We start from the raw sequence: 27,873 nt of genomic DNA on the forward strand, positions 1-27,873 counted from the left end.
TTAGTATGTCTGTGGGCGGGGGTGGCACGAGCTTGCTCTGGGCATCGAACACGGCATAGCACGGGCTAAGGATATACAGTCTCACTGAGCTGTACCCCCATCTGCTACCTTAGTGTTGGGTTCTACAGGGTCCATTTCCCCATTTTATGGATGCGCTGAGGCTTAGAAGAGGGATTTGCTCAAGATGTTATAGCCAGAGAGTGGCAGAGCTGCATTTAACATGCATCTCACTTCCATGCTGCTTCTACCTCACCTTTCTACTTTTACCCATGATTTACCTTAGCACTTGCTCCCCCAAGTAAATGCTGTACTGCCCTTGATATAGATTCTTTTCCCTCCAGGAAAAGCACCAGAAAGGCAGATTTGAGATACTGCAGCCTGAGACAGTGAGCGATCCTGGATTTTTTTTTTTTTTTTCTTTTTGGTCTTTTTGAGACAGGGTCTTGCTATGCAGTTCAGGCAGGACTTGAGCTCACTTTGTAGCCCAGGCTGGTCTCGAACTCACAACGATCCTCCTGCCTCAGCCTCCTGAATGCTGGGATTACAGGCGTGCACCATCACACCCAGCCTGGAAGTGATTTTTCTATGCATTATTTTCTCAATGATACACTGTTCACACGGGCTGAGAAGTAGAATGGTGCCCGCAGACTTCTGGTTGCCCTACACCATCTCTCTTTTTTATTTCCAGAATCCATGTACTTTAAGATGGACACCAAGAATGAAGGCATTATCCTAAGCTCTTTTGCAGCTAGGTAGGGTGCCCCAACCAGGTTCTAGCCCAGAAGAGTAACTGGAAATACACTGTGTGCCTTATAGAGTGTCCTTGCTAGGCGGGAGAACTTCCTTACCCTTCTTCCATGACAGCTAGAATGTAGGCTTGACGGCCCTACGCCGAACAATGATCTTGGACCGTGAGGTAGAAGCTGCATGCTGACACAAGAGCTTCAGTCTCGGATGACTTTGTGGGTCTCTCACTAGTCCTGGGCAGGTCCAGTGTTTCACAAGGGAGAAAAACTGCTGCTTTGCCACCATTACCATTTTCATCAGTTGTCACTGGTTACTAGACGGTGTTATTGAACACATCACTAAAGAAGCCACTGCTAATTACACACAACCTTTCCAACTGTGTGACACACTCCAACTTCAGAAAACTAAAAATGCGACCAAAGGACATGTCTTATTATACAAATGCAGTATTTTGGCTTTTTGTTACAGCCAAGCCTAATCCTGATTCAAGAAACATGAAGGAATGAAAAGATGACAAGTTCTAAAAAAGCCCAAAATAACAAAAAATACACAATAATCACGCAGAGGGAAGATGTTTCTTTACAAGAAATGACTCAGGAAAAGTAGGGACATGACTCAGCTTCTGGATGTTTTCGCCTGTGCTTCCCAGTCTGCTTTAGATTAACCTCAGCCATCACTTACGGTGATTTGGACCTGGCTATAAAGTGGGGCGGGGCCCTAGAGATAAGCAGCAGGTTTTAAAGTACAGAAGATACAAAGCTGACGGCGAAACCCCTATGATGTCACCACTGGGGCTCCCGCTCCTCAGCTTCTTCCCCTCCCCAATGCTGCAGGGTCTTCTTGGTTGACTTCAAGAAAGGCAGAGGGAGTTGCTGCTGGCAACAGGTGATGAGCAAGCATGCTGCGGGTGACGGGCTCCCACTTACCAAGATCCCAGGGAGGGGCTCAAGGCCCTTCCAGAACGGCACTAGGAGCTTCTGGATGGAACCTGAGCAGGTCTGCCATGAAGTGGAGCAGTTTTGGTCCTTGGTACTGGTGCACTGACTTTAACCTAGGACAATCCGATATTGACATACCTACTGTGATTGATACAGCAAAACCCAATAGGACAACAGGAAGCCTGGCTTTTTTAGAAGTGGTTATAAGTGAATCACTACGATAGGGCTATTTTCATGAGACAGACCCACTCAATTATTTTAAAGTACAAGATATTGCATTATTTAAAGTAGCTGTTTCTTCTATGACTGCTTCTTGAATATAATGGGATTCCAGGAGCCTTCACAGGGTTTGCTGCTACTATGCCGTGCAACCGTTTACTGATAGTCCACAGGTGACAAGTTACTTTTTTGAGGCGACAAATTCTTTGTATCTTTTTTTTGGGGGGCGGGGTTTCTGGTACTGGGAATCAAACTCACGACCTCGCACTTGCCAGGCAGGCACTGTGCTGCTGAGCTAAATCCCCAGCCCCTCTTTGTATCTTTTAATACATCAATTCCATGAGGAGGTAGTAGTCTTACTTTTAGTTAACATAAATCAGTCTCCGAGAAGTTGATTAACTTTCTCACGGTAACACAGCTGTTGGGTGGGCTCATTACAGTGTGGTTGTCAGGTACTGCAGAAACAGGCCAGAAACTTCAGCTACTGACACACAAAGTTCTGCTAAGGAACTGTCTTATCTTCTTCCATTTGAAAGGTTCACCTGGCACTAAATATGACTATTCTGAAGGAAAGCCTTTTCTGAAAAAGAGAGAGGAAAAGTGGGGAAAATGGTGAGACGCACTAGATAAAGCATCCTCTTATCCCAGGCCATTCTTATATTACATTCTGGCAAGTGTCCGGTCACCAAAGTAGTAACCTGGCAGCCAGAGACTCTTGCCAATAATGGAGGTGCAAGATGGGATGGTGGAACACTCCCAAAGAGGATGATGCAGGCTGCTGTCAGCTGACTGCTTGCTCCTTAGTAAATATGTCACATGACTTTCTGCTGATGCAACATCTAATAATGATATTCTAAAATTTTAGGGATTTTCTGCTCATCTAATTTCATGCATACACTTTCTTGGAAAGAAAAATAATTCCTTATAAATCTTTAACTTTGTCAACATTCTAAAGAAAACATGTTATAATGAATCACGGGCATCTCTTCTATAATCTCATGTTACACATATAAAAATAGCTCAGCTGGCCAGGCGTGGTGCATGCCCATAATCCCAGCACTCTGGGAAGCTGAAACAGGAAGATCACAAGTTGGAGCCCAGCTTGGGCAATTAGGTGAGAATCCTCAAAAAATTAAAAAAAAAAAAAAAGAAAAAAGAAAAAAAAAGGGTTCAATCACTAAAAGTACTGGTCCAATTCTTGTAGGACAGATTCTAATCTTCCTAATTCTTTTTGATCTTCCTAATTGCATCAAAGTAGAAGCCCCACCAAATGATTTCCTTTAGTTTACTGGTTTATATTAGTAAAACGTCATATCCAAACGTATTACATTTTTCCTCAGATACCAAAGTACAAAGACACCAGACTAAATTTCTTTTAAATTATTTTATTTTTGTGTAAGCTAAAAGGAAATTTACACACTGAAATCTCAAAAGACCTTGGGCATGCACATTAACCTTGTTAGAGGTTCTTCTACATGTCTCTCTTTTTTCCATAGGAATTTCCCCAAACATTTAAAACCCATAGTTTTTACTGTATATACAGCCTAAACCATAGCAATCTATGATTATGCCATTTTACACTGTGCAAAATCCTCAAAAACTAGTGGTATGACAGAACAAAAAAAATCAGTAACAATTTCATTTTAAGACATTCATATAATTTGGTCCTTCTCTAAATCAAATTGATGTAAAAACAGACACAATCTCTTTAACCCCTCCAATCAAGTTCCAACAATGATCTATACCCTATAACAAAAGAGTAATTGATGAAATACCTTGCAAAAGGTCAAATAGCAATATGCCAGATTGAAAAGATTAAAAAAGAGCCCAAAAATGTTAACAAATGCCAGATCTGAAACAAACCATCACACAGAAAATTAAAAAAAAAAAAAAATCAAACAAGGACTCCAGAAGCTTATTTATGACAGCAAAAGTATTAAAGATAGGATATGAAAAATTAAGAGGCCATTCAATGCAATCTGAAAAGACTGAAGGGGATTTCACAGACAGTGGAGATTTGAGTTTTTAATTTTTTTTTTATTTCAAAAGTTTTATAAGAAGGACACCACCAGTGTATTTCACAAAGACATAAATGTATACACCCCAGCAACACAAAAAGAATAAATCTTCAAAAATGTTCATCCCCAATTATTTACATTTTTTTCTAATATAAATTTAGGACTTCAGTATGTAAATAAATATACATTACTATGTATACCTTTCTAGTGTGGCTTACCAACAAATCAGCTGAACTTGAATTTTTTTATTAAGAGCAGATACGCTGTTGATGGTAGGGAAGGGATGGAAGAGAGGAAAAGCAATTGCAACTGTCCAGTTCACAGCAGTTATCAGTCTGCTTGTCCTTGGGAGCTTGTGGAAGGTGTTAACGTGGCTGGGAACATTAACACCTTGGCATGCATGAACGTCAAGTCAGGAAGGCTGGCAATCACCTTGATAGCTTCTTCACTCAAGTGTTCTTCTCTTTTTGGTTTCCTATCAACAAACGAAAAAGGACAGGGTGTGAATAAGACTTCTCTACAGGTCAAATGGAAGAAAATCCACGCTGAAGCAGGCTGTTAGCAATTGTTGGGGCATCTTTTCCTCTGCTACTTCCTGAATCTTCTAGTTCTTCTGCATTGTCTGTTCTGCACCAGATGCCAAACCTCTTATGAAGAGCAACGCATGACCTCTTTTTGTATGTACAGTACACTAAAGCCAGGTATGGATATATGCAGATACTTGCATGTACATATGTACGGCTCACAGCTTTATTTAAGGGTGGAATTATCTACGTAGGCATAACTTTAAAAAGTGACCAAGCAGAAGTATAGTGCCAAAGCCCTAATAACACCCCACCCGCCTGGATTTTCCCCAGCCCCCTGAGAAACTACCCAAATTATCTCCACATAAAATGTGTGTGGCATGAAGTATCATTTTAACCTTAGGCTTTCTATATCCCCAGAGGGGAATTTCAGAAGAAAGGCTTCAGCCCGGATGAGATGCAGGCAGTGGCAAAAAGGCTGGATGCAGGCAGGCGGCCAGGGGAGGTAATCCCCAACCCTGTGGACCCTGTAGATGAAGTCTATTTTACTACACTGGCCACGTGTATGAGGAGTGAGCAGTTTGGGTCCTAGCACAGTTATGGAAATCTTTTGGTAAGCAGGTAAGCTGTAGAAAATGCTAAATGAGCCTCAAACGTGGTTCAAATTGAGCACGGGCTGTAATCCAGACTACCTTCCCCATGTTAAATATATTGAAGGAAAAGTTATATAGGTTATTAATTTTAGACCAAAGATTTTAAATTAACTGCAAAAAGCTCAATTCTCTTTTAGGATAAAGGACAGTTGGTACTCTCTTAGATGCAACATATGTCATTTCTTAACCTAAATATTTTCTTTGTCTTTAGGGTAGGGAGCACAAGCTGGAAAAAAAAAAAAAAAAAGAGATGCAGACCTCTATTTAATACCTAGACTTTTCTGCGGATAGCACGTTTGAATGCAGGCTGCAATCAAACACTTTATAGAATGAATGTAAAATCCAGTAACAGTCTTCTAGGACCAACGTTCTTCAACAGGTAAACAACTTCAGGCATATCAGTAGATCAACTAATACTGAACTCAGTTCTAGGGTTTCTTAGAAGAGTAGAATAGCAACTCAACATTTTCTGTTTAAAACCAACATTTTCAAATACACTTACATGGTAGCAATAGTTAGGTAAATGTTTGGTGTGGAACTAGATATTTATATCATTCCAAGGTCAAACTAGCTCCCTTACTTTCTAGGCTGAAAGTGAAAAACTGAAATCATATGAAAAAGGTCAGCCTCTCCCCAAAAGTCAATCTTAGCATCACTAACAATGCAAGCAGGGGTTGGGGATTTCTGCTGTGTCAGCGGCACAGCGCCTGCCTGGCAAGCGGGAGGTTGTGAGTTTGATTACCGGTACCAGAAAAAAAACAAAAAACAAAACAAAACAAAAGCAAGCAGCTAGATATTAGGTGTCTTTGATGTGACATAACATCTATGATGTAGTTTAGCCAAAATGTTAACTCTGCATTTGCAAGCCTTTCGATATACTTTACAAGAAATTGGGGGAAGCGGGGCATGGTGGTGCATGCTTATAGTCCCAGCACTGGAGAGGCTGAGGCGGGAAGATCACTGCAAATTTAAGGCCAGTTTGTACCACAAAGCAAGATCCTGCCTCAAAAAAGAAAAAAGAAAGCAAGAAAGAACAAGAGAAAGAGAGAAAGCAAGAAAAAGCAAGCAAGAAAAAGAAAGAAAGAAATCAGGAATAAAAAACAGTATTACTTAAAGGAAGCAAATAGAAAGACAAATCTAGACCTTAGGACATTCAGTAAGACAACTGGATGGGTCCTTATAAAGCAGTGGTATTATTATTATTTTTTATTCCAGTACCAGGAATCGAACCCACAACCCTGTGCTTGCCAGACAGGTGCTGTGCTGCTGAGCTAAATCCCCAGCCCCTTAAAGTAGTATTATTAAACAGAAAGCAAAAGGGATGGGAGAGAGAAACTATGTTAAAAAGAATTTAAGGGTTATAATTAAAGGCCAGGCACAATAATCCTGGATTGAATATTGGTTTGTATAAAGAAAAAGGGACATTGTTGGTACATTGTGACTATAGCTAGGTACTTCATAAAATGGAAACACACTGAAATTAACCAGTGGAGATCACTGATACGTGTAGGTTCGATTCAGTATGGACTATAAAATCTTGTTTTTGGTTAAAAAATACATATGTATAAGAGCATGGAAAAAGACTTGAAAGAAAGAATATTGAGTGATCTGAATGTTAAGAATGTGATACTTCGGTTCTAGTTTCCTTTAATATGCCTTACTTTTTCTATAAAGAAAAAAAAAAGGCTATTTAAAACAGTAACAAAATTTTACCTAGACGGACTTCCCCATTTGCAGAGTACAGGTGGAGTGTAAGAAGAGCAAAATAGAAGCTTTTAATCAAGGCACAGTTAGTAAAGATTATTCTAGTATTTTTACCAATTGTTTTATTTCAGAGGCACTACCTTAGGAAACAGGAAGTTGTATTTTAAAACTTCAAAAAAATTACAAAATTTATAGGTTGTGCATTTATTTGTAGTCATTGTATATTTATGTGAGCTAGTCTCAGAATATAAATGAAAAATGCTTCAGGAGAATTTGAAAATAGTTATATTATGACCTTTCCTCAAAGTCAAAGGCCGTGACCTGATTTTGTTCTATGTTCTCTCTAGCAAAGATTTATCCTTTTTGTTCGTGGAATAAAATTGAGCCCAGAAAAAAAACATCTATGATCTTTTTTTGTTGTTTATAAACAGGCATGCCAAGACTTTTCAAAGAGGAAAATGATAGTCTTTTCAACAAACTGATCGGTCAAGTGGATATCCACCTACCTCACACCATATACAAACATTAATTCAAAATGGATCAAAGACCTAAATGTAAAAGTTGAAATTATGTAAAACTCTTAGAAGAAAACCTAGATATACATTTTCCTGATCCTGAATTAGGGATGGTTTCCACAAGCACAGCAGCAAAAGTGTAAAAATTTATATATAGTTGCATTTCAAAGGACATTAAGATAATCCACAGAATGAAAGAAAATATTTGCACATTATATGCCTGATAAAAATCCAGTATGTACATGTAACAACTCCACATAAAGAATATAAATATTATATTCTGGAAACATGTACCAAAAAAAAGGAAGGGGGTCAAGAGATGGGTGCTAGAGGGGAGAGGGAAGAAAGGAAAAGGAGATGAAAAAAGGAATTAAGATGTACTATGTACATGTACGAAATTCTGACATTGAATGGTATGTACTACAAACATGTACACAAACTTAAGGCTAGTTAGTAGTCATAATATATAAATAACTCATGAACTGTCTAACAGAAACATAGGCAAAGGATCTGGATAAATATTTATCTAAAGAAGATACACAAATGGTCAATAACCACTTGAAAAGATGCTCAGCATTATTAACCATCAGGAAAATGCAAATCAAAAGAGGTATTCCACACTCACTGGAATGACTACAACCAAAAACTCAGACAGTAACATGTAGTGGTGGGGATGTGAATAAACTGGAATGCTCACAAATTACTGGTGGGAATAAAACGATGCATTACTTTGGAAAAGTTTGGCAGTTCCTCAAAAAATTAAACATAAGCTGAATGTGGCAACACATTCCTATAATCCCAGCTACCTGGAAGAGACTGCAACTCAAGGCCAATCTGGGCAATTCAGTGCCTTCCTGTCTTCAAAAAAGGTGGTGGGGGTAAAGCGGTTGGAGATATAACTCAGTGATAGAGTGCCCTTGGGTTCAATCACAGCACCACCAAACAGAAACACAGATGCAACAAATTCACTCCCAAGAGAATTGAAAACATTTGTCCACACAGAAACTGGTATGTAAATGTTAATAATTATTCATAGTAGTAAAAAAATGAAAGCAATCTAAATGTTTACCAATTGATTAAAAAAGAAACAAAATGTGTTATTTTCACATATTGGAACGTTATACAGCCATAAAAGGAACTAAATATTGTATATACTATATGGGTGAACTTAAAAACACAATGCTAAGTGAAAAAAGCCAGACACAAAAGATCATGAACTGTAGAATTCCAGTTACCATGAAATAACACTAGAGCAGGCAAAGGTGTTAACAGCAGATTAGTGACTGCTGGGGTCTAGGGAAAGGGAGGTAGCGGGCGTTACTGCTGATAGATACGGAATGTTTTTTAGGGGGTGGATCAAAGCACTCTAGAATTAGTGATAATAGCAGCATGATATCACAAATATACTAAAACCAGCTAATTACACACTTGAGAAAGGTAGATTTTATGGTATGTAAATTGTAGCAATAAAAAGGCCAAAAAAAGAAAAGATTTATTTCTCTTGGTAACTAGTCCTTTGACCTGAGTAAGCTCCAGTTAGAGGTCTGTGGCTACCAGCCACTTGGCTGGCCACTCACTGATTTGTTAGAAAATAACTTTTTTTCCGTATTAGAAAAGGTAAGCAAGAAGACAGAACTATTTCAAAATTAAAGTGTGTACTGAAAAGAGAAGAGCACATACGTCTCCTTACATATTAACGGCTCTTATAAAAGAGTGCACAATGTTAGATTTAGGTCAAAATACCTAAACCATGTTTCTTAAACCTTTCTTACCTACAGTTCTGCACACAGCTTTTCCATTTACCTTCTGAGTACTGTCAACGGTACATAAAATTTTAGTGAGCTTCACTTTCTGCATTTTATTTAAATCAGAAAGGGAAATGAAACAAAATCTAAAAACGACCAAAATGTTGCTGAAATAGCTGCCTGTCTCTTCTATGTGCAATTAAGAATTGTTCATGAAGACATGTTTCAGTATGAGTTTTAATGCATGTGGATATTGGCACTTCTCACCATCTTCAAGTAATATACATTCCTTAAAGCAAAACACAAAGTTGGCAAATTGCTGTCAAGTTTTTCTTTTTTTTAAATATGAAGCTGGACAGGTTCTATAAAGTAAATTAATGCAACATAACATTGCTTCCAGGATGTACGATGTAGTTTTATTCTTTTAGTTCACAATAAGGAAAAAAATGAGAATAACCTCGAAGTGACAGGGGTTGGGAATGTTTCTTCGCATGTATAGCTATCATGCTAACGTGTATAGCATGTTTCAAAGATGAGTTAAAAATCGAAGGGCAAGCTAAAATGTGGTTTAGAGCGCCTCCTAATGGCACAAAGAATGAATTCTCATTACTGGGACTGCCAAAATTCTAGTTTGGACGGAGTGACTGCATGGTAAAAAAGGCATGCAGTAAACAGTAACGTCATTCCAGAAATAGCAGGCTTTCTGAAAAGCCCATACAACAAAGTTATCATGTTTCTGTTGTTAAAAGTCAAATGTACATATACGGAAAAAAGAGATAAATTTTATATGAGAAGTTTCAGGTTGGGTATGGTGGCATGTGCCTCTAACTCTAGCATTCTGGGAGGCTGAGGAAGGAGAACTGTGAATTCAAGAACAGCTGGGTAACTCAGCAACTTAGACTTCTCAAAATAAAAAGGAGGGTGGGAACTGGGGTTGTAGTTCAGTGAGAAGGTCCTGGGTTCAATGCCCAGTACTGCAAAAAAAAAGGGAAAGAGTTTCAATTTGAAGACATGTAAAGAGGATAAAATTACAAAGCAAACACAAAGTCCACAATAGCCTTAGCTACAAATATGCTCATTTAATGGGAATGCCAAGTAGCACACCACGGTAATATGGGGGAATGAGGACAATCGAAAGAATCAGTGAGCAAAAGTAACTGTGTGCTACAAATCTGTTCTCATAAAAAGTTAGGCTGCTGACAGTGGTAAGACATGCTTATACTCTCAGCACTCGGGGAGGCTGCCAGACAGGAGGACTACAAGCTGGAGCTCAGCCCATGCAAGTTAGTGAGGCTCTGCCTCAAAATAACAAATATAAAAGGGCTGGGGATGTAGCTTAGTGCTAAGATCCTGTGTTCAATCCCTAATACTGCTGCCAGGCAGTGGTGGCGCACGCCTATAATCCCAGCACTTAGGAAGCTGAGGCAAGTGGATCACTGTGAGTTCCTGGCCAGCTTGCGCTGCACAGTGAGTTCAAGTTCAGCCTGAACTGCATAGTGAGAAAAAAAAGAAGGAAAAAACCAGTCTCTAATACCACAAAAAGAAAAAAAAAAAAAAGTTAAGGGTATTACAGTTATAAAATGAATAAAAACAGCTTTTCAAAATTATATGTTAAAGATATTCATAATAAATATCTATTGAATACACGTAAGCTAAAGTTTAAAAGACAGTGTGATCATTCAAGCTAACATTTTAACATAAAACACTACTCACAAGAAAAAAAGAGGAGGGCGAGAGAAACAGTTCAGGAGCACAGCACCTGCCTGGCAAGTGCAAGGTCCTGAGTTCAATTCCTGCTACCCTACCCCTCCCCAAAAAAAAGAAAAGAGGAGGAAAAGAAAAATTTTCTACAGAATAAATAATTTAAAAAAGTTTATAATATTAAAGACAACAGACTAGTGACATAAAGTGTGAAAACCAATTACCAATTTAAAATGAGTAGACAGACCCCCCCCAAAAAATTTAAAATATGCAATTTCAGAAGAAATGCAAATGGCCAATAGACACACTGAAAACTACTGAACCTCACTAGTCCAGGGATTAGGTAAATGCCAGTAAAACCAGTAGGCTGACATTAGATAGACAATAATTTAAAAAGCCAGTACATACAGAATTGCCTTACAATTCTGCTGATGGGCGTATAAAGGGTTACCAGCTTGGAGCATTTTTTTTTTTTTTTTACCAGGAATTGAACTCAGGACCTTGTGCTTGCCAGGCAGGCACTTATGCCGATGAGCTGTATCCCCGGCCCTAGCTTGGAGCAATTTGGAGTGTTTCTCCAAGTTTTATTTTTATTAGTAGATGTTTGCAGCACATAATGATTATACTCACTGTGGTAAGGGGACACAGCTACACAAAACTCAATTCTTTCCACTTCCACTCACTTCCCCCTCTCCCTTTCCTCTTTCCATCTCTTGGTCTCCTCCCCATTTGTACAGATCTCCTTGTTTCCTATTATTTAATCTTTTACTGTGCTAATTTATTTGAACTTTGAGTTCCTCATATAAGAGAAACCAAGTGATATGTAGGCTTATATGTCTGACTAATTTCATTTAACATTATGGTCTCAATGTGCATTCATTTTCCTACAAATGACTCAAATTTATCCTTCTTTAGAGCAGAGTAGTACTCCACTGTGTATAAATACCATGTTTTCTTTATCTATTCACCTACTGATGAAAATACAGGCTGCTTCCAAGATTTAGCTATTACTTGTGCTGCTATAAACACAGGTATGCATGTATCACTGTAATACAGTGCCTTTAACTCTTTTGAGAAGATGCATAGAAGGGGAACAGTTGGGTCAAAGGGAGTTTCTATTTTTAGTTTTTTGAGAAGTCTAATTTTGAATTTAACATGTACATGGAATGTGTTTATTCCAAGAGAAAACTATAGTACTCTCTCAAAGTGGGCAACTACCAGGTAAATATACCCCTTTAAAATGCTGAGGAACTATGGAACTGGAAGGCATAGCTGGCATGCCAGTCAACCTATACCAACACTTGCAGTAGTATTACACTTCCATTAGGAACTGGTTTACTCTTGTGGTTAATATACCAAAGCAATGGGTTATTTTAGTGATTAATTATTAAAACTAAAGGTTTCCTTAATCCTAAATATAAGGCTCAAGTGATAATTCCTTGTGTTTGGTTCCAACACTGGGCAGTAATCTTTTGTTTTGTTTTTTGTTTTTTTTCCGGTACCGGGAATCGAACTCATGACCTCGCGCTTGCCAGGTAGGCGCTGTGCCGCTGAGCTAAATCCCAGCCCCCAGGGCAATAATCTTTTAAAGGCCATGTTCCTAAAGAGGCTCCCAGAAAGCTTGGTAAAGGACTTCATGTCCCAAGTCAGAAGTGCATATTAGTGGAAACTGGGAAAACAGTACAGAAGAGTGACTGTATCTTACCCTGGAAGAGAAAAGACTAGCCTAGGAAACACTAGGCATTCTCAAAGATGATCGTAATAGTTAGGAAGGACAAACAGAGAATGTTTTTATGATGGCTTCATGATCTCAATACTTAATCAGAACTATTCTCTACAGTACAGGGGGAAGAAAAGAAAAAAGAATAGCACATTCGATGGCTAGGGATGTAGCTCAGGTGTAGAGCCCTTGCCTAGAATACATGAGGCCCTGGCTTCAACCCCTAGTAGCACCACACCACACCACACATTTGTCAATCCCTTTCAGTCTCTCTGCTCTAATAAAGTTCATAATTAAACATAATTTGATGCTGTCTTCTGGACTTAGGTATTATTGGCTTTTATATATACAAAAGTGAATATTAATACAATGAAATACTGCCAACTTTTGTGCTTTTTCCTTGGGCTGTTTTAACTCAGAGTTCAAAATTAGGGCGTAATGAACACTAGCTGTTTACCTGGTAGATGTACTCGTCTTCTCTACTGTGGACATGAGTCTCGCAAAAGCATCAGTCACTTTGAGGCTTGAGGTGGAGATTTCCAGCTTAGAGGTTGTTAACTCATACAACTCTGGATCCACACCTTATAGTATAAAATGATAGTCAGTGATGGCAAGCTGCACGGATTCCTCAATTAGCCACAATACACCATGCGACGGCAATATTCTATAAACATCTGAGTCTGTTACAAGTACAACATAGCTTTACAACACTGTAATACGATATTTATTATTTAAACTATAAACTGTCCGTTTTGGAATATCTACAAAACAGAAAAGTGATTTTAAAATTCCACTTTGGAATAATATAATTAATCTAAATTTATGTAGCAGATGCCTCCTAAATACTTCTAAAATACCTGTCTTCTGTAGAAAACTCGCCAGTTTTGGATTAGTGTGTAATATAAAAATTATCAATGTTTTATAAATGGAATGCACATAATCTGTTAAATGACATTCTCAATTTTAAAACTGGCCTATAAACTTTATTTTTTGAACCTTCTTCTTTCCCTACCTCCCAACCATTTTTCTTCATTATTTTCTTCCACTGTAAAAGATTTGGAAGTTAACGAAAGTCTCAAACATGGTAAATGATTTACTTAGTTTAAATATATTGTGACTATCTGAGGAGATGAACTAATACTCAAAGTGCCCAATTATTACTAAACATACACTATTGTTCTTTCAGTAAGAAGCGGGGAGAGTAAAACATTTTGAACAAAAAGTGAATTGTACTACTTTTAGATAAAGGGGAGATTCTTATCTCCAGGGTTATATTTCTATAGTCTTGTGTCTGCATCTGGTAGTCAACAGTTCAAATATCTAGTTAGAATAATTCAAAAGATACTGAGAGTATTAGATTTATTTTGAAAATCTACATAAAAAATCTACTCTCCCTGATTCACTAAAATAAACAATTTTTTAATATGTCACATGTACACAAAACACTGACAAGCTGTAATTTTTTAGAAAGTTAAATATTTTAAACTCAAGCTAAACTTTGGACAATGAAGACACTCAAATTAAAAAATATTCTTAATCTTATACTGTTCTTGGTGCCAGCAAACTAGAGCAGAAATTTCAAGGTATAAGAGAAAATTAGATGGTAAAAAAGAATGTTTCATAGCTATTTAAATTTCTGCTTTTTTTTTTTTTCCAGACAAGATCTCACTATGTTGCCCAGGCTGGCCTTGAACTCCTGGGTTCAAGCGATCCTCCTGCCTCAGCCTCCTGAGTAGCTGGGAATAAAGGTGAACATTATTGTGTCCAAATAATTATTACAATTCTGAAAAAAAAAAAAGCCTGAAAGATCAGATAAAATTATAATAATGCATATAGTTAAAATTATCCAGTTCCCTCCTTTTAAGATATTTCAAGGTTAAGGAAAAAAATTAAAAACTACCTTCTATTAACAAGCTCTGCAGCATATATAAACATAGATCTCAGATGTTTACAGAAATTAAGCAAAAGCAGCTTCCACAGTTACGAAGTTCAACAGGGAGGAAGGCTATAGAAAATGTATGTTGACTCTCACAAGTTTTGAATATTTCATTAAGGTACAATTTCAAGATATAGTTAAAAAGAACTTCTGTTCTTCTATACTAAGTATGAGAGTTGCAGTTAAAAATGTAAAAAATTGCACATGTCTGCAATGGGACCAAATGAACACCACACACTTCCCTTTTCTGCTGTTAAAGGTTGGATTCTGAGCAACTACAAAATTTAAACTGATGTCTACTGTACAATGCAGAAGAAACAATGGCATTCTGACTAGCAAGAAGAAAGTGCTAGAAAAACTTAGTTTTTATAAAATATAGTTTTTCTAAAATATTGGCCACGTGGCTATAAAACAGCAAAGTGGCAGGTTAAAAAAAAAAGTGCTGGCAGAATAAGATGGTGTGTACCTGTAATCCCAGCACTCTGAAAGGCTGAGGCAGGAGGATTGCCAAGTTCCAGCTCAACCTGAGCAACTTAGCGAGATGCTATCTCAAAAATTAAAGAAAAGGGCTGAGGATATAGCTCAGTGTGACAGTCCTGGGTTCAATCTGAAGTACCAGGGAAAACAAAAACCAGAAACTGTTTCCTTTCCAGCCCAAAATGATGACTTCACCCACATAAGAGCACAACCCACCCTCCAGTCCACAACTATTGTTCATTTTTTTTTTTTTTTTTAGAAACAAAGCAATTACCTAATCAATATACACTAGTAATTAGGGAATAATTTTTTAATTCAATTTTTTAACAGAACCTTAATGAGGCATAGTTTAGTTACATAATTAAAAGCTAGCCAACCAAGTTCTATGCCAACCTCTTAAGAATCACACACAAAATAATTAAATAACTGCAGGTTAAGACAAAATGACTTTCCCAGAAACAAGTCAGAAAAAGTGCAAGTAGTGAAACAGAATACTAAGGAAGGTGTTGACACCTGTAGCTTGATGGTTTTAACAAAACCCAATAGCAATAAAAAGAAACCAAAGCAAATTTATTATAATCAAATTTATACTGCAGCTAGAGCATATTAATGAAAATACTGAACAGAAATAAGATCCCAAAGTAATGAGCACTACATTTGACCATGCTGATTTCATCTCCATTATAGCTCTAAGCTTTTGAAATTGCTTTCTCTTCTTGAAACTGTGTACACTGGGTCTGATTATCAGATCATTTCTGTACTTGTTTGTATGGCCAGGGTATTTGTGCTCCTATGAATGGTTTTTAAATAAATTTAAAGTGTAAGCAAAAATTAAAACTGAACCAGGTCTTAAGGTATCCCCAAAGAAAAAGTGATCTCATTTAAATTATAACACAGTTTGTGACAAAACAAAGCTGACAGCAAATTTATAATGGGAGATTGATAATTAACTCTTAAGAATACAGAGGTAATACAAAATTTCTGGTTGCTCCCCCCTACTCTCATTAAGTAATGTATTATGAAATGTCAGACCATTCTACCTCACTCAGATCATTCCACAGATCAAAGTAACAAGTAAAAAGTAAAATAAGATATCAACTTGAAGTAAAAAAAACAGACACAGCTTGGTTTTTCATATGCTTCCAAAATCTTAAAAACAATGAAAATGACTTGAAGAATCCCATCATTCTATACTGGAGGGCCTTAAAGCTTCTCTGTAGCAAGACCATGCCTCTCTAAAAGATCTAAACAAAGGCCATACTAGGGTCCCAGGATTACCCTTGACTGGCTTTGCTAGTCCTCCCACCCTACTCCAATATTCTACCATGGTTCCTAGCTGCTGGAAGTGGGTAAATGCTAGTTTGCCTAATACAGCAGAGCAAAACAAGCAAATTCACAGGAACCAGACTCACTGGAAACCTGGGCAGAGAAAGGGATCCCTACTACGTGTTCTGGGCACTGGCATCTATGTTACTACCCCATCCATGGTCATCAGTGATCAATGGGCATGATTACCAGGATTACAACTTCGGAGGGCAGGGACTCATTAAAAGTCATATTAAATAAAATGTAAACATAAAAATGCCTTTATAATTTTAACCTTTTATTCAGTCAGAAAATAACAAAATACATTATTTTTTTGGTCCATGAACTGAATTTTCGCAGGGCTGAACATTAATTTAACAGGCACTCTAGTAAGTTTTAATTTATAGCTTCTAGTATCTCACAGCAATTATTTTCTACTACTAACTTTTGTTAACATTTTTTTTTTCTCCATTGGAAACTAACAGTACACTTTTGATTTAAAGGCTACATAAAAATAAAGTTCTATGGGAGACTACATAACTATGTACTAATCTCCAACATTCTAGAACCTAATTACTTGTATATATTTAGCAGCACTAACAAACAACTAAGTAAAATGCTAGAATTTAATTTACAAAAGTTGCATTATTACAGGTGCTACAATGTAAAGTCACCTCTGTGTACTAAAATATGCTTGTTTCTCTAAATATTTTTCAACAGCTTTATGGAATATGTTTTTAAAAATACAAATAAAAAATATTACTTTTTCCACTCAATGGGGGGTAGGGTCCTGCCTTTCACTGTCTAAGGACATTAGGGCTACACTACTAGAAACTACCATCAGCTTTGAATATTACACTCTGAGAATGTTTGCTTTAAAATATAGTTCACATAAGTCATTTGTAGTAGTCAGATACTAGAAAATAGCAACAGAGTAAAGAAAAGTATTTAAAAAGACATTATAGAGAATGCAATCTACTTATTTCCTTGTTTATAGGAAAGTCAAGTGTTGTGGTCATGCTTTTAGTAAATTAACTAGAATTGTGGTTTTAACACTCTGCTGACCTGGGATTGTGGTGCTGCTGCTAGAGCTACTGTCATCCACGGGCCCAAAGAAATCAAGGTTCAGAAGAGTGGAACCTCCACTAGCTTGAAATTCAGTGACCATGTTGGTAGGCAGCCACACAGAAGGTAAGCCAAGGGAGGAGGGGTTATGTGTAAAAAGGGGTAAGACACACACTTGAACATGCAGGTTATAATTAGTAGTCATTACACATTTTAAAAATCAACATTAAAACAATGTGTACAGGATTAGTTTTTCGTTACTAAGGACATTTTTAAAGTAACAATTTAATTCAATGTACATTTTCTCATGTACAATGTAAAGAATTTAACACTTGGTAAGGTTTCAGTTAGGAGTTCCGTTCTTTCAATCAAAACTGGAAGCCATACCAGAAAGACCAAGGGGAAGGTGTACCCGTTAAAGGGAAACAATACTTTAATCTCAGCCTGACATGAAATCAATGTACATTCCCAAATCCATCTCTCATGTTAGTAATGCTGGTTTCTAATTAATGATAAAAAATGATAAAGTTGTCAGTTTCAGGACACACACCAATACATTAACCCAGTTTAAAATAACATAATAAAGAATGTCATAACTGCCCTACCCTGATGTGCAATCTCAAGATGTACTGTTCCCCTTTAACTCTGAAACAATCAGAAATAGTATACATTTTTAAAGAAGTTGTTTGTTAATAAAAAGCATGATGATTTGACTGAAGACACCAGACAACAGCAAAAGGTGCATCCAGGCTTTCCTTCAGCACTGTATTATTCAATCGGATGCTTTCCAGGACCTAGGACCCCCACTATAAGGCAAAGCTGACAGCATTTTAGGCAATGGCAATAACAGTTGCCATTGAGGTGATGACAACAGATATTCTTCTAGACAATAGCTCAAATAACTTTAGCACAGGAGAAGGAACAATTACATCTCAGGGTCCACTTAAAACTTGTGAATGCTAGACACTAGCACTGTACGTTATTTTGAAGACCCCACATTCTAGCAGTTACTCCTTTTTCAGCATTTTCTTTTAAAAACACAAGCAAAACCAATGCTCTCTGGAACTGTCCGTAAGTATTTCAAGATAAATTTTAGAAAAGGATCATGAAAACCATTCATTTTCCATTTGCATATAAGTATTCTATAAAATATTATTAAATCTGAAAACTACCTTGAGTCAATAAATATGGACTTATTTGCACAGTTTTTAGTTAAATAATTGTGCTTTGTGTTTGAAGCAGCCTCTAGCCACAAGACTCTGCATCCAAGAAAATTCCATAAATTAAAACTACAGAAAAACTTTTCAATTAAATAGGTCCTAGCTAAAATATTATTTAAACTATCTAGATATTTGTAAAAAATAAAGCTTATTTTTTACTTACATAAAGAAACTAAAATTTTGCCTTGCTACTACTACCTGTATCTGGACATTAATACTGTTGATAATAGTAACAGCTTTGTTTCTTAGGCAATTACTAATCAGAAAGAAAGCCTGAATTTCCAAGATAAGAAGTTATATTTAAACAAAAAGGAAATCAGCAGAGAGAAGTCTGTCTGAACTTTGTAGCTTTCTTAACTCTAGCTCTGGTGCTAGAGGCTCTACGGAGAGACGTACCATCTAAAGGGTTAGTAAGGCCACTGCTACTCCAGTCAAACTGGACGGGTGGTAGAGACTCCTAGAGTTGAAACCAAAAAATCAAAATTAATCAGTACAGGTTGTAGCAACATAAAGAATACTTAAAAAGTAAAAATAAAAATTATTATACCAAGACCATTAGGCAACAAAGTACCTAAAGACAAAACTGGGATAATTTATAATTTAAAAGGTTACCTGCAAGTATTAACAAAAACTAAAATTGCAAAATTTATACATTGTACAGTTCATTGACATTAAAGATTTATCTGAAAAATGGAATTATCTTTACAATTTCAAACAAATTTATAAATGCTTCTATGCCAAGATTTCAACCTATTCTCAAATCGTTTAATTATTAGCTCAGTTACAAGAAGAACATTTTAAAACTTCATGATTTTTTTTTCACTAAAGAGTTAAATTTAGCTTACATGACTACTCATTTAAAATTTCTTACAAGATAAAATATAATGAAACGAAGAAGGTACTATACTAAAAGTGAGATTTGGGTTAAGACAGAGTAACCACTGAGTAGTTATATGACCTTGTAGGACTTGGTTCATTTACGTAGTCTCTTTAAATACAAAATGAAAAGGTTCAAAGTTTAATGTTTTTTAGTTCTTTATAATTTTCCAAATTGCAAAAGAAATTAAATGAAATCTACTTTTTTCTTTTTTTTTTGAGACTGGGTCTCGCTATGTAGTTCAGGCTGGCCTTGAACTCACTATGTAGCCCAGGCTGGCCTGGAACTCACAGTGATCCACCTGTCTCAACCTCCAGAGTGCTGGGATTATAGGTGTATGCTACCACAACCAGTAAGGCCTGCATTTTTTACAGTGTTGCTTTGATATATTTATTTTAATCAACTTCTGATGTCTATACTACTTGTAGTCAGTTATCTGAATTTAATTTTTAAAATAATACACTAAAAATTCTCAGAATGGATTGGCTAGCCTAAGTTGTTAAATTTCCTAACTGCTAAACATATAAAGATAAAATTAATGAATGGCAAATATAAAATATGAGGCGGTTCAAAAACTTTTAAGTGAGCGTTCATTTGTTTAAAGAATATTTTTACCAAGAAAAGTTGTTATTGTTTTTCTTGTTTTGGAGATGGTGCTGAGAACATTTATGGAACTAACCTGGGTTGTATTACACTTTTAATATCAATATATCATTGCCCCCACTTTTGGTATTGCTTAGCACTATGCTTTACTTTTTTTTTTCCTTTTTCTCTTTTGAGACAGGGTCTCGCTATGTGGTTCAGGGTGGCTTTGAGCTCACAGTGTAGCCCAGGCTGGCCTTGAACTCATGGTGATCCTTCAGCCTCCTGAGTGCAGGAATTACAGGAGTGTGCCACCACATCCAGCTGCTCTGCTGTTAAGGCAGGCTCTATTCAAACTTTATATTCATCTTTGGGGAAGGGTAGGTAAAGACACTAGTCTGTGTAGGACACCAGCATGAATTTGTTATTTTGGAAAGTCTAATCCTATGATACAATTAATTTGATAAAACATACTAACAATGATAGGCAAATTAGCATTAAGTATTAAACTGCTAAAAAGAGGTCCAGCCTGACGTTGAGGGGGAAGATATAAACCAAGTAAAATGCTAACATTAGGGTTGTCAGGAATAAAAGATGGAAGGAGAAAGCCAGTTCTTTGCAGGACGGAAGAGTACTGTATGCTGCTGACGGTGGTGGTTACCTAATTCTACCCAAGTGGTAAAGTAGAAAAGGCATACATAGAACAATGTATACACATTGCATCAAAGTAATAGTTCTTGATTTTACACTGTATTATTAGTATGTAAATGTAACCAGGCAGACACTAGTGAAAGATACACAGGACTTTTATGGACTTTTTTGCAATGTTCTGTGCATTTATAATTATTTCAAGTATGTTGAAAAATAAGGCCTGTGAAAACTTTTTAACCTGCAAGACTAATAAACACATTTAGAAAAGGTTTTAGCTGATCTCAAAATAAACATAAAACATTCCAAAAGATTCAATTTATTCTACTTTTGGATCATAGACCATTACAATAGTCACATTAAAAAATGAACAACTGGACAAAACCTAGATTTTGTAGGTAACAATACTTCTGGATAAATCAAGCAAGCTCTTTCATTAACATGTTCTATGTAAATGATATCAAGTAGCAGGGGTGCTTAGAAATAGTTCAGAGGAGGGGCTGGGAATATAGCTCAGCGGCATAAGCACCTGCCTGGCAAGCGCAAGGTCCTGAGTTCGATTCCCAGTACCAAAAAAAAAAAAAAAAAACAAAACCCAAAAAACCAAAAACCAAAAAAACCCAAATAATTCAGTGGAATTTCTGCTTTTGATATAGGGATATGGCATGTTGAGGGCATAACCGAAATTATAACAATAAGATACTAAAATGAATTTAGTGGAAACAAAGAAGATGAAAAAATACCTAAGCAAGAAAAGGCAAACTAAGAACATTCACAACCAAGGTAATTCAGAGAGAACACACTGGAATGAGGCATTTTAACATAATCTGAAGCAATGTGGTATGGATGATTTCTGCAGAGATAAAAGCACTAAGGAAACAAGGTCAAATAACAGAACAAACACAGAGACTAGAGACAGAAGATCTAGAACCTAGTTCTAGATGTACCACTGATGATAGTCTTCTCAAAATAGTTCCTTATTTATTTTTGAGACAGGGTCTCACTATGTAGTTCAGGTTAGCCTTGGACTGTGTAGCCCAGGCTGGCCTTGATCTCATGGTGATCCTCTTGCCTCAGCCTCCTGAGGGCTGGGATTATAGGCATGTGCCACCACACCCAGTTCCTTTTTTTAATTGAAAAAAATGGAGCATGGTATTAGATAATCATTTTCATTTTCTTCTAGCTTTAAAGTTTTGACTCACAACTAAAATAGTCCCATCAAGCAGCCTAAGAGAAGAAGCTGCTAGTACTGAGTAGCTGTTGGATAATTGACTGTCCTGCAGTGAATAAAGTATGGTTTAAATATTGATTATTTTTTTTTTTTCCACTGTCCTGGGGATGGAACCTAGGACCTTATGCATGCTAGGCAACTGCTCTACTACTGAGCTACATCCTCAGCCCTTTTAAATTTTCAGAGTCTTGCTAAGGTGCCTTGGCTATCTTTAAACTTGTGATCCTACTGCCTCAGCCTCCCAGATAGATGGGATTACAGACGTGCACCAGAAAACTCAAGTCTCTGATATTGATCTTAGTATTGGTAATGGCACTATAAATAGTGAGACCTTGAAATTCAGCTGATAAAGATAAAATTAAAAACAACCAGAACGTACCATGACTAATTTTTACAGCTCAGCCATTTTTTCAAGTAAAAGTATCATACCTTTAACAGTTATTAATAAGCTCTTAGCTCCTCAGCCAGAGATGTCATGGTTATAATATTGACAAATTCAAGCCAATTTTGGGGAAAAAAAATAAACACAATAAAACTTGATGAGTACCAAAACTGGGGTAGAACAGGCAGATCCAAAGCATGCAGTCATAGTGGGAATTACAGAACAGTGTTAAATTTGAAAGCCACCACTGAATAATGCTTAACAAAAAAAGAGTGTGGAATATGTTGTATGGAAAACAAAGAAGAGAGAGAGAGAGAGAGAGAGAGGAATGTACTGAACCAGGTCTTTACTAACACAATGCTTCCAGAACTACAGGTTGTTTCATTTGAAAAATATGACTATTGGGAAGATGTAAGACTTACTATATGGCCAAATAAGTTATACACATATATTATGCCAAAGACTAGTGATAAGAAATACAATTTTATATAAAGAAAATCTTTGTAGTACATTTCAGATGCAGATTTTTTTTTTCTTTTTGAGACAGGGTATTGCTATATAGTCCAGGCTGGCCTTGAATTCACAGTGATCCTGCCTCAGCCTCCCAAGTCCTGGGATTACAAGTGTGCACCACCATGCAATGTGTTAACTATTTGAACTCGAATTAGAAGTACAGAGCTGAGCAAGGATCTTACAATTCAGTGATACAGGTCATGCATATCTCAGCACAAAACTACTATACATGTTCTTTATTAGGTCATCTGGAATATGCTTTTAGTCAAATCTACATTAAATAAGAAAGAAGAGAAGCTATGCTATACGGATATAACAAAGTATCTAGTAAGATCAAATCAGAATGAGGCAAAAATGTTAAGCAACAACTATTTCCAGTAAAATATGCATTAACTTATGTGATTGAATATGAAGATTTGGTTGAAGGGATGAGAAAAAGGGAGGGAGGCAAGAAAAACTTGCAATAAATGTCTCAATAAGAAAGCTTCATTTTTAGTAACTGTACGAAGTAGTTACTTTCCTATACCTAACCTGTAGAAATAAGAATGTTGGTGGAAGTAGAAACAAAAATGGCTGTGAGAGAGGAAAGTTTGGAATCTGTATAGATGTGGCAGGTACCTACCTGGCAGCAGTTAACAGCCAGGAGGCAATATGAGGGCAAGGAAAGAAAGGTAACTAAGGACGGACTCTATCTCCTCACGCATTTTGCCCAAGTCACCTTGTGGCTAACCATCAGTAAATCCAATCACTGTACATAACAGGTTCTCTTGCCTACTAATTAAGTGCAGTAATAAGCTGGCTTTAAAGTGATGTTTAAGCCATGCCCAAAAATAAACTACAGTGGTGCACAGCAATAACATTGGATGTTTTTAGTAACACAGTTGAGAGTATTAGACCTACGCTGTATACATTCTTTCTACAGTATGTTCTCCAAAAACTAGTGCCACTGGAGTTAAGATGCCCTTCACTCCGGCCCCTGCTCCCCAGAAAAAGGTCCTGCGGTCAAGTACATTTGAGAATAAATTAAAATTAAATATTTACTACAGTATTCTTCAGATTCCTTAATGTCTGTGCTGTGAATCTCCAGGGGTAGTTATGGGATTATGATAAGAAGTAAGGTATTTTCCCAATTTACTTTACCCTGGAACAACACTTTAGTAGACCAAATGTTTAATGGAGTGCATATTGTGGAAAAGGTTCTACATTTTTGTATTAGATACAGCTGATGATATTTAAGGTCAAGAAATGACACTCAGGTCAGGAACATAGTTTAGAAATGTTACTGTTCATGTAAAAAGGTTAATCTTCTAAACAATGTTTAACAAACATCGAGTCAACTCTAATTTGCTGTGGGAAGAGTAAGCAAGCCAAACTGGCCTGGTTTTTTTCTCCCACATAAAAAGTGAAAGAAAAGACTTCAATATTAAACATTCTGGACTGAAATAAAATTTGTGCTTAAATATGCCAGAGGTAAAGAACTAAAAAGGTAAGTCAGCCTTTGTTGCTTTCTAAAATTTCAGAGGATTCAAGGAAAAATATACCACGGCAGACTGGAAGGGCTGGTATAAATGCACTGTTTTATTACTTTTAAAAATCCAACACTTACCAGATTTATTTCAGTAATTATGATCATACAGTGTTCAAACTGCAAGAGACCGTAGAAATACCTAATTCATGCTCTTCATTTTTAGGTCAAGAGGCTAGGGCTTAGACTGGCTTAGGCAGCTACAATCACCCTGTTCTCAAATTGTTTATTTCTGTATTTGAAAATTAGAGATAAGTTGTTCACGGTATCCCAAGGGATGTTAGTTAACACTCAAAATCATGTCATTAAGTTTTAAAAATATAAAACTGAAAGTTATATATTAAGGAAAAAAAAATCAGTGTGTCTAGACATATGTGTCTAGACATGCATAAACACATCTGAAGCCACATGGATATTTTTACCTGAAAATGATCAGATGTACATGTGTTCATCTCTGGTGTCATGGTGGTTGTCTGACCAATGGAAGCTATTTTTTCAGCAGCAGATAGCGGTTTCAATGGTTCCTTGGTGGGTTCTAACATACCCTGTAAAAGGCACATTAGTCATTATTCAGGGAGGATTAACCCATAAACTTTTCAAGAGAATTAATGTAGCAGAAAAAAGAAGAAATAAAAAAGCCAAGTCATTTGGAAAGTACTAAAGACAAAAAGGGACCATTCAAAATTTCATTATAGCCATGTGTAGTAGTGCATGCCTATAATCCCAGCACTTGGGAGGCTGAGGCAGGAGGATTGTTCTGAGTTTGAGACCAGCCTGGGCTACAAAGTGAGCTCGAAGCCAGCCTGAACTGCACAGCGAGACCGTGTCTCAAAAAAGGCAAAAAAAAAAAAAGAAAAAATTCATTTACAGAAAATTTGAGAGTAACATAATGGAAACTGTTTCACAATAACCTTTGGAATCAAAAGTTTTTGAAGGAAGACCTTGCATTTAAAATCACATGTCTTAAAGAGTATAGATATTATTGTTACACAAAGATATTAAATACAACTTGGGAGGGGATGTGGTAGAAAAACAATGATTAATCACATCTAGATTCTAAGAATCCAACATTTTTATGATGTTTAAAACTGAAATTGCAGAAAAGGGCAAACTTTGTACATAGTGACACCCGGAGAAATTACAGCTGATTCTGAAACATGCCATATAATACCATGATGTCTATATAGTTTTTAGTGTGATATTTGGTGTTTCATTCTCAATCCTTAATTCCACTAAGGCACTGAGGTACTTTTGTTTTTGCAGTTCTGGGATGGAACCCAGGGCCTAGTGCACACTAAGCTAAGGGCTAAGCACTTGCTCTACCACTGATGAACCTCCCCCTGCACCAAGGCACCAGAGTCTTAGTATTTAGCTCCCTGGACTGGCAAAATAGAAGCAGCCAAGTGGAGGCGAAACCATCTTACATGTCTCACTGGCTTTGTTACAAATCTAACACTTTCTCACCTTAACAAAGACACCCAGGATGGGTATAGAAACAAAGAAGGAAAAACCCAGCACAATCCATCAATACTACATAGTATATAAAACAGATAATCCAGGCAAATGACCTAAAAAAAGAAAGTTTTATATATTTAAAAATAGCACTTGAAAGCCAGGTGTGGTGGTACATGCCTGTAATCCCAGCACTTAGGAAGCTGAGGCAGCAGGATCACTATGAATTTGAGGCCTACCTGGGCTACATAGTTCAAGGACAGCCTGAACTACATGGTGAGACCCTATCTCAAAAACAAAACCAAACACACGAATTTGAGACCAGACTTACTACACAATGAGACTGTCTCAAAAACAAAACAGACATAGAAAAAGAGAAAAAGGCTTTAGTAGAAGCTAGAAAAATGAAAGAAAATGTACAGTTTGGATGTATTCATTATATGGTACACAACTGTAATCCCAGCACTCGGAAGGCTGAGGCAGGAGGATTGTTGCGAGTTCGAGACCAGCCTGAGCTACAATGTGAGTGCAAGGCCAGACTGAACTGCATGCACAGCGAGACCCTGCCTCAAAAAGACCCCATCGCAAAAAGACCCTCCCCCTAGGATGCTCTTATGCAAAGAGAAAATACATCTGATAAACAATTACTAGTGCCAACAAAATTTTCTAATTTGAACTATCATTTAGCCAGTGGTTCTCAAATTGTTGTCTCTAATTCGGAGCTACTACGTCAGCTTCTGGGGACTTAGATGTGCAAACAATTCTCAAGCCCTATCCCAGAAATCTGTGTTTTCACAAGTCTTTCAGGTGACTTATGATCATTTCAGGTGCTATCCCTATAGGTATGATCAAAGATTATTGAACAGTGGAAAAAATTTAGGTGGCATTAAAATTTCACACTAAAAAGAGTAAGTTTCTAAATGAAAGACATCACAAGATATTTATATTCACTAAATAAACTTCGTATGAGATGTTATAAAATTATCACTAATAAAGGTAGTAATAAGGTAGAAAAGTGTAAGCCTTAGCCTCTAACTCCTCATAAATCTCAGAGAACCCATATAAGTGCTGAGGCTATACTTATGTGTAAGTAGGTTATTAACCCCAGCACTCTGAATGCCAGTTTCTATTTAGATCAGGACAATCTAACACCAACCATCTCCGGAGTGCTACTCCTTGAGGAAAAAAAGAAATCCAAATAATCAAAAAGTTAAAGGAAAGTTCTGGGTTGTATGATCCTACAATAGTAGAGCATTAAGGTGTTTTAAAAACACAAGATAACCATTTACAAAGAAGGAGAAACTGGTAAGAAAGCTCAAAGACAGAAAGTTCCACAAAACTGCAAAAATAAACAAACTGAAACATTCCAATTCAATACCAATAATTAGTGTTTATTCATGAAAAAGGTTTGTATATGACAAAGGTTAAGTCCCATAGCAAATACACTTTCACATGTACTTAGAGTGGTAAAATTTAAAGTCAATGCCAAGAGTTCTTATTTTTTTCTTTCATTGTTAAAGCACTTTTTATTTCCAAGTGATTAATTATAGTAACATAATATTTTTAGTTTGCAGGATATTTTTATTCACCAATTACTCAATGACACAGCAAAAAATATAAACATCAAACTTTAAAACGTGACTGAGTCTTGATAAAGAACAGAATGAGGGCCAGGCATGGTGGCGCATGCCTGTAATCCCAGCACTCGGAGGCTGAGGCAGGAGATTGCTGCGAGTTGAAGGCCAGCCTGGACTACAGAGTGAGCTCAGGGTCAGCCTAAACTGCATATCGAAACCCTGTCTCAGAAAGACCGCCCCCCACCAAAAAAAAGACAAAAAAGAACAGAATGAAAATGCCTTAGTTTTCTGGTAATACCTGATGTATCTGAAAAAACAAAATTTAACACATTTAAACATATTAATGGAAAAACTAAGAATGAATTATGTATCTTGCTGACTCATTTTCATTTACTGTAAATTGGTATTTCCAAGCTTTCATGTAGATCCATAGCCTCAATACTGTATTATTTAACATTAATAACCACTGGATTAAAAAAATCTTTAAGCCTTCAAGTATTTCAGCTTCATTTTAAAAACAAGTTCACAAAAGAAAAAAAACCTCCAAAGATGCATTTTATAGAGTTGTAAGCACTTATAGTACCAAGATAAAACTAATT

At 36.7% G+C, this 27,873-nt stretch overlaps 1 protein-coding gene across 2 annotated transcripts in view; it reads right to left on the reverse strand.

Annotated features, from left to right (window-relative positions):
* Positions 1-3,273: 3,273 nt before the first annotated feature.
* Positions 3,274-27,873, reverse strand: part of Aftph (aftiphilin) — a 63,968-nt gene continuing 39,368 nt past the window's right edge. Inside the window, exons 6-10 of one of the 2 annotated variants that reach the window (XM_005385699.2) lie at positions 24,668-24,790; positions 18,884-18,944; positions 17,268-17,351; positions 12,942-13,065; positions 3,274-4,397 (exon numbers count right to left, since the gene is read on the reverse strand). In XM_005385699.2, the coding sequence (XP_005385756.1) occupies positions 4,253-4,397; positions 12,942-13,065; positions 17,268-17,351; positions 18,884-18,944; positions 24,668-24,790 (537 nt within the window). In that variant the 3' untranslated portion in view covers positions 3,274-4,252. The remainder of the gene's footprint in view (positions 4,398-12,941; positions 13,066-17,267; positions 17,352-18,883; positions 18,945-24,667; positions 24,791-27,873) is intronic. The other variant, XM_005385701.2, reaches the window with a different exon arrangement.

Source organism: Chinchilla lanigera, unplaced genomic scaffold (genome assembly GCF_000276665.1).
Source record: "Chinchilla lanigera isolate Chin_1 unplaced genomic scaffold, ChiLan1.0 scaffold00023, whole genome shotgun sequence".
Taxonomy (NCBI): Eukaryota; Metazoa; Chordata; class Mammalia; order Rodentia; family Chinchillidae; genus Chinchilla; species Chinchilla lanigera.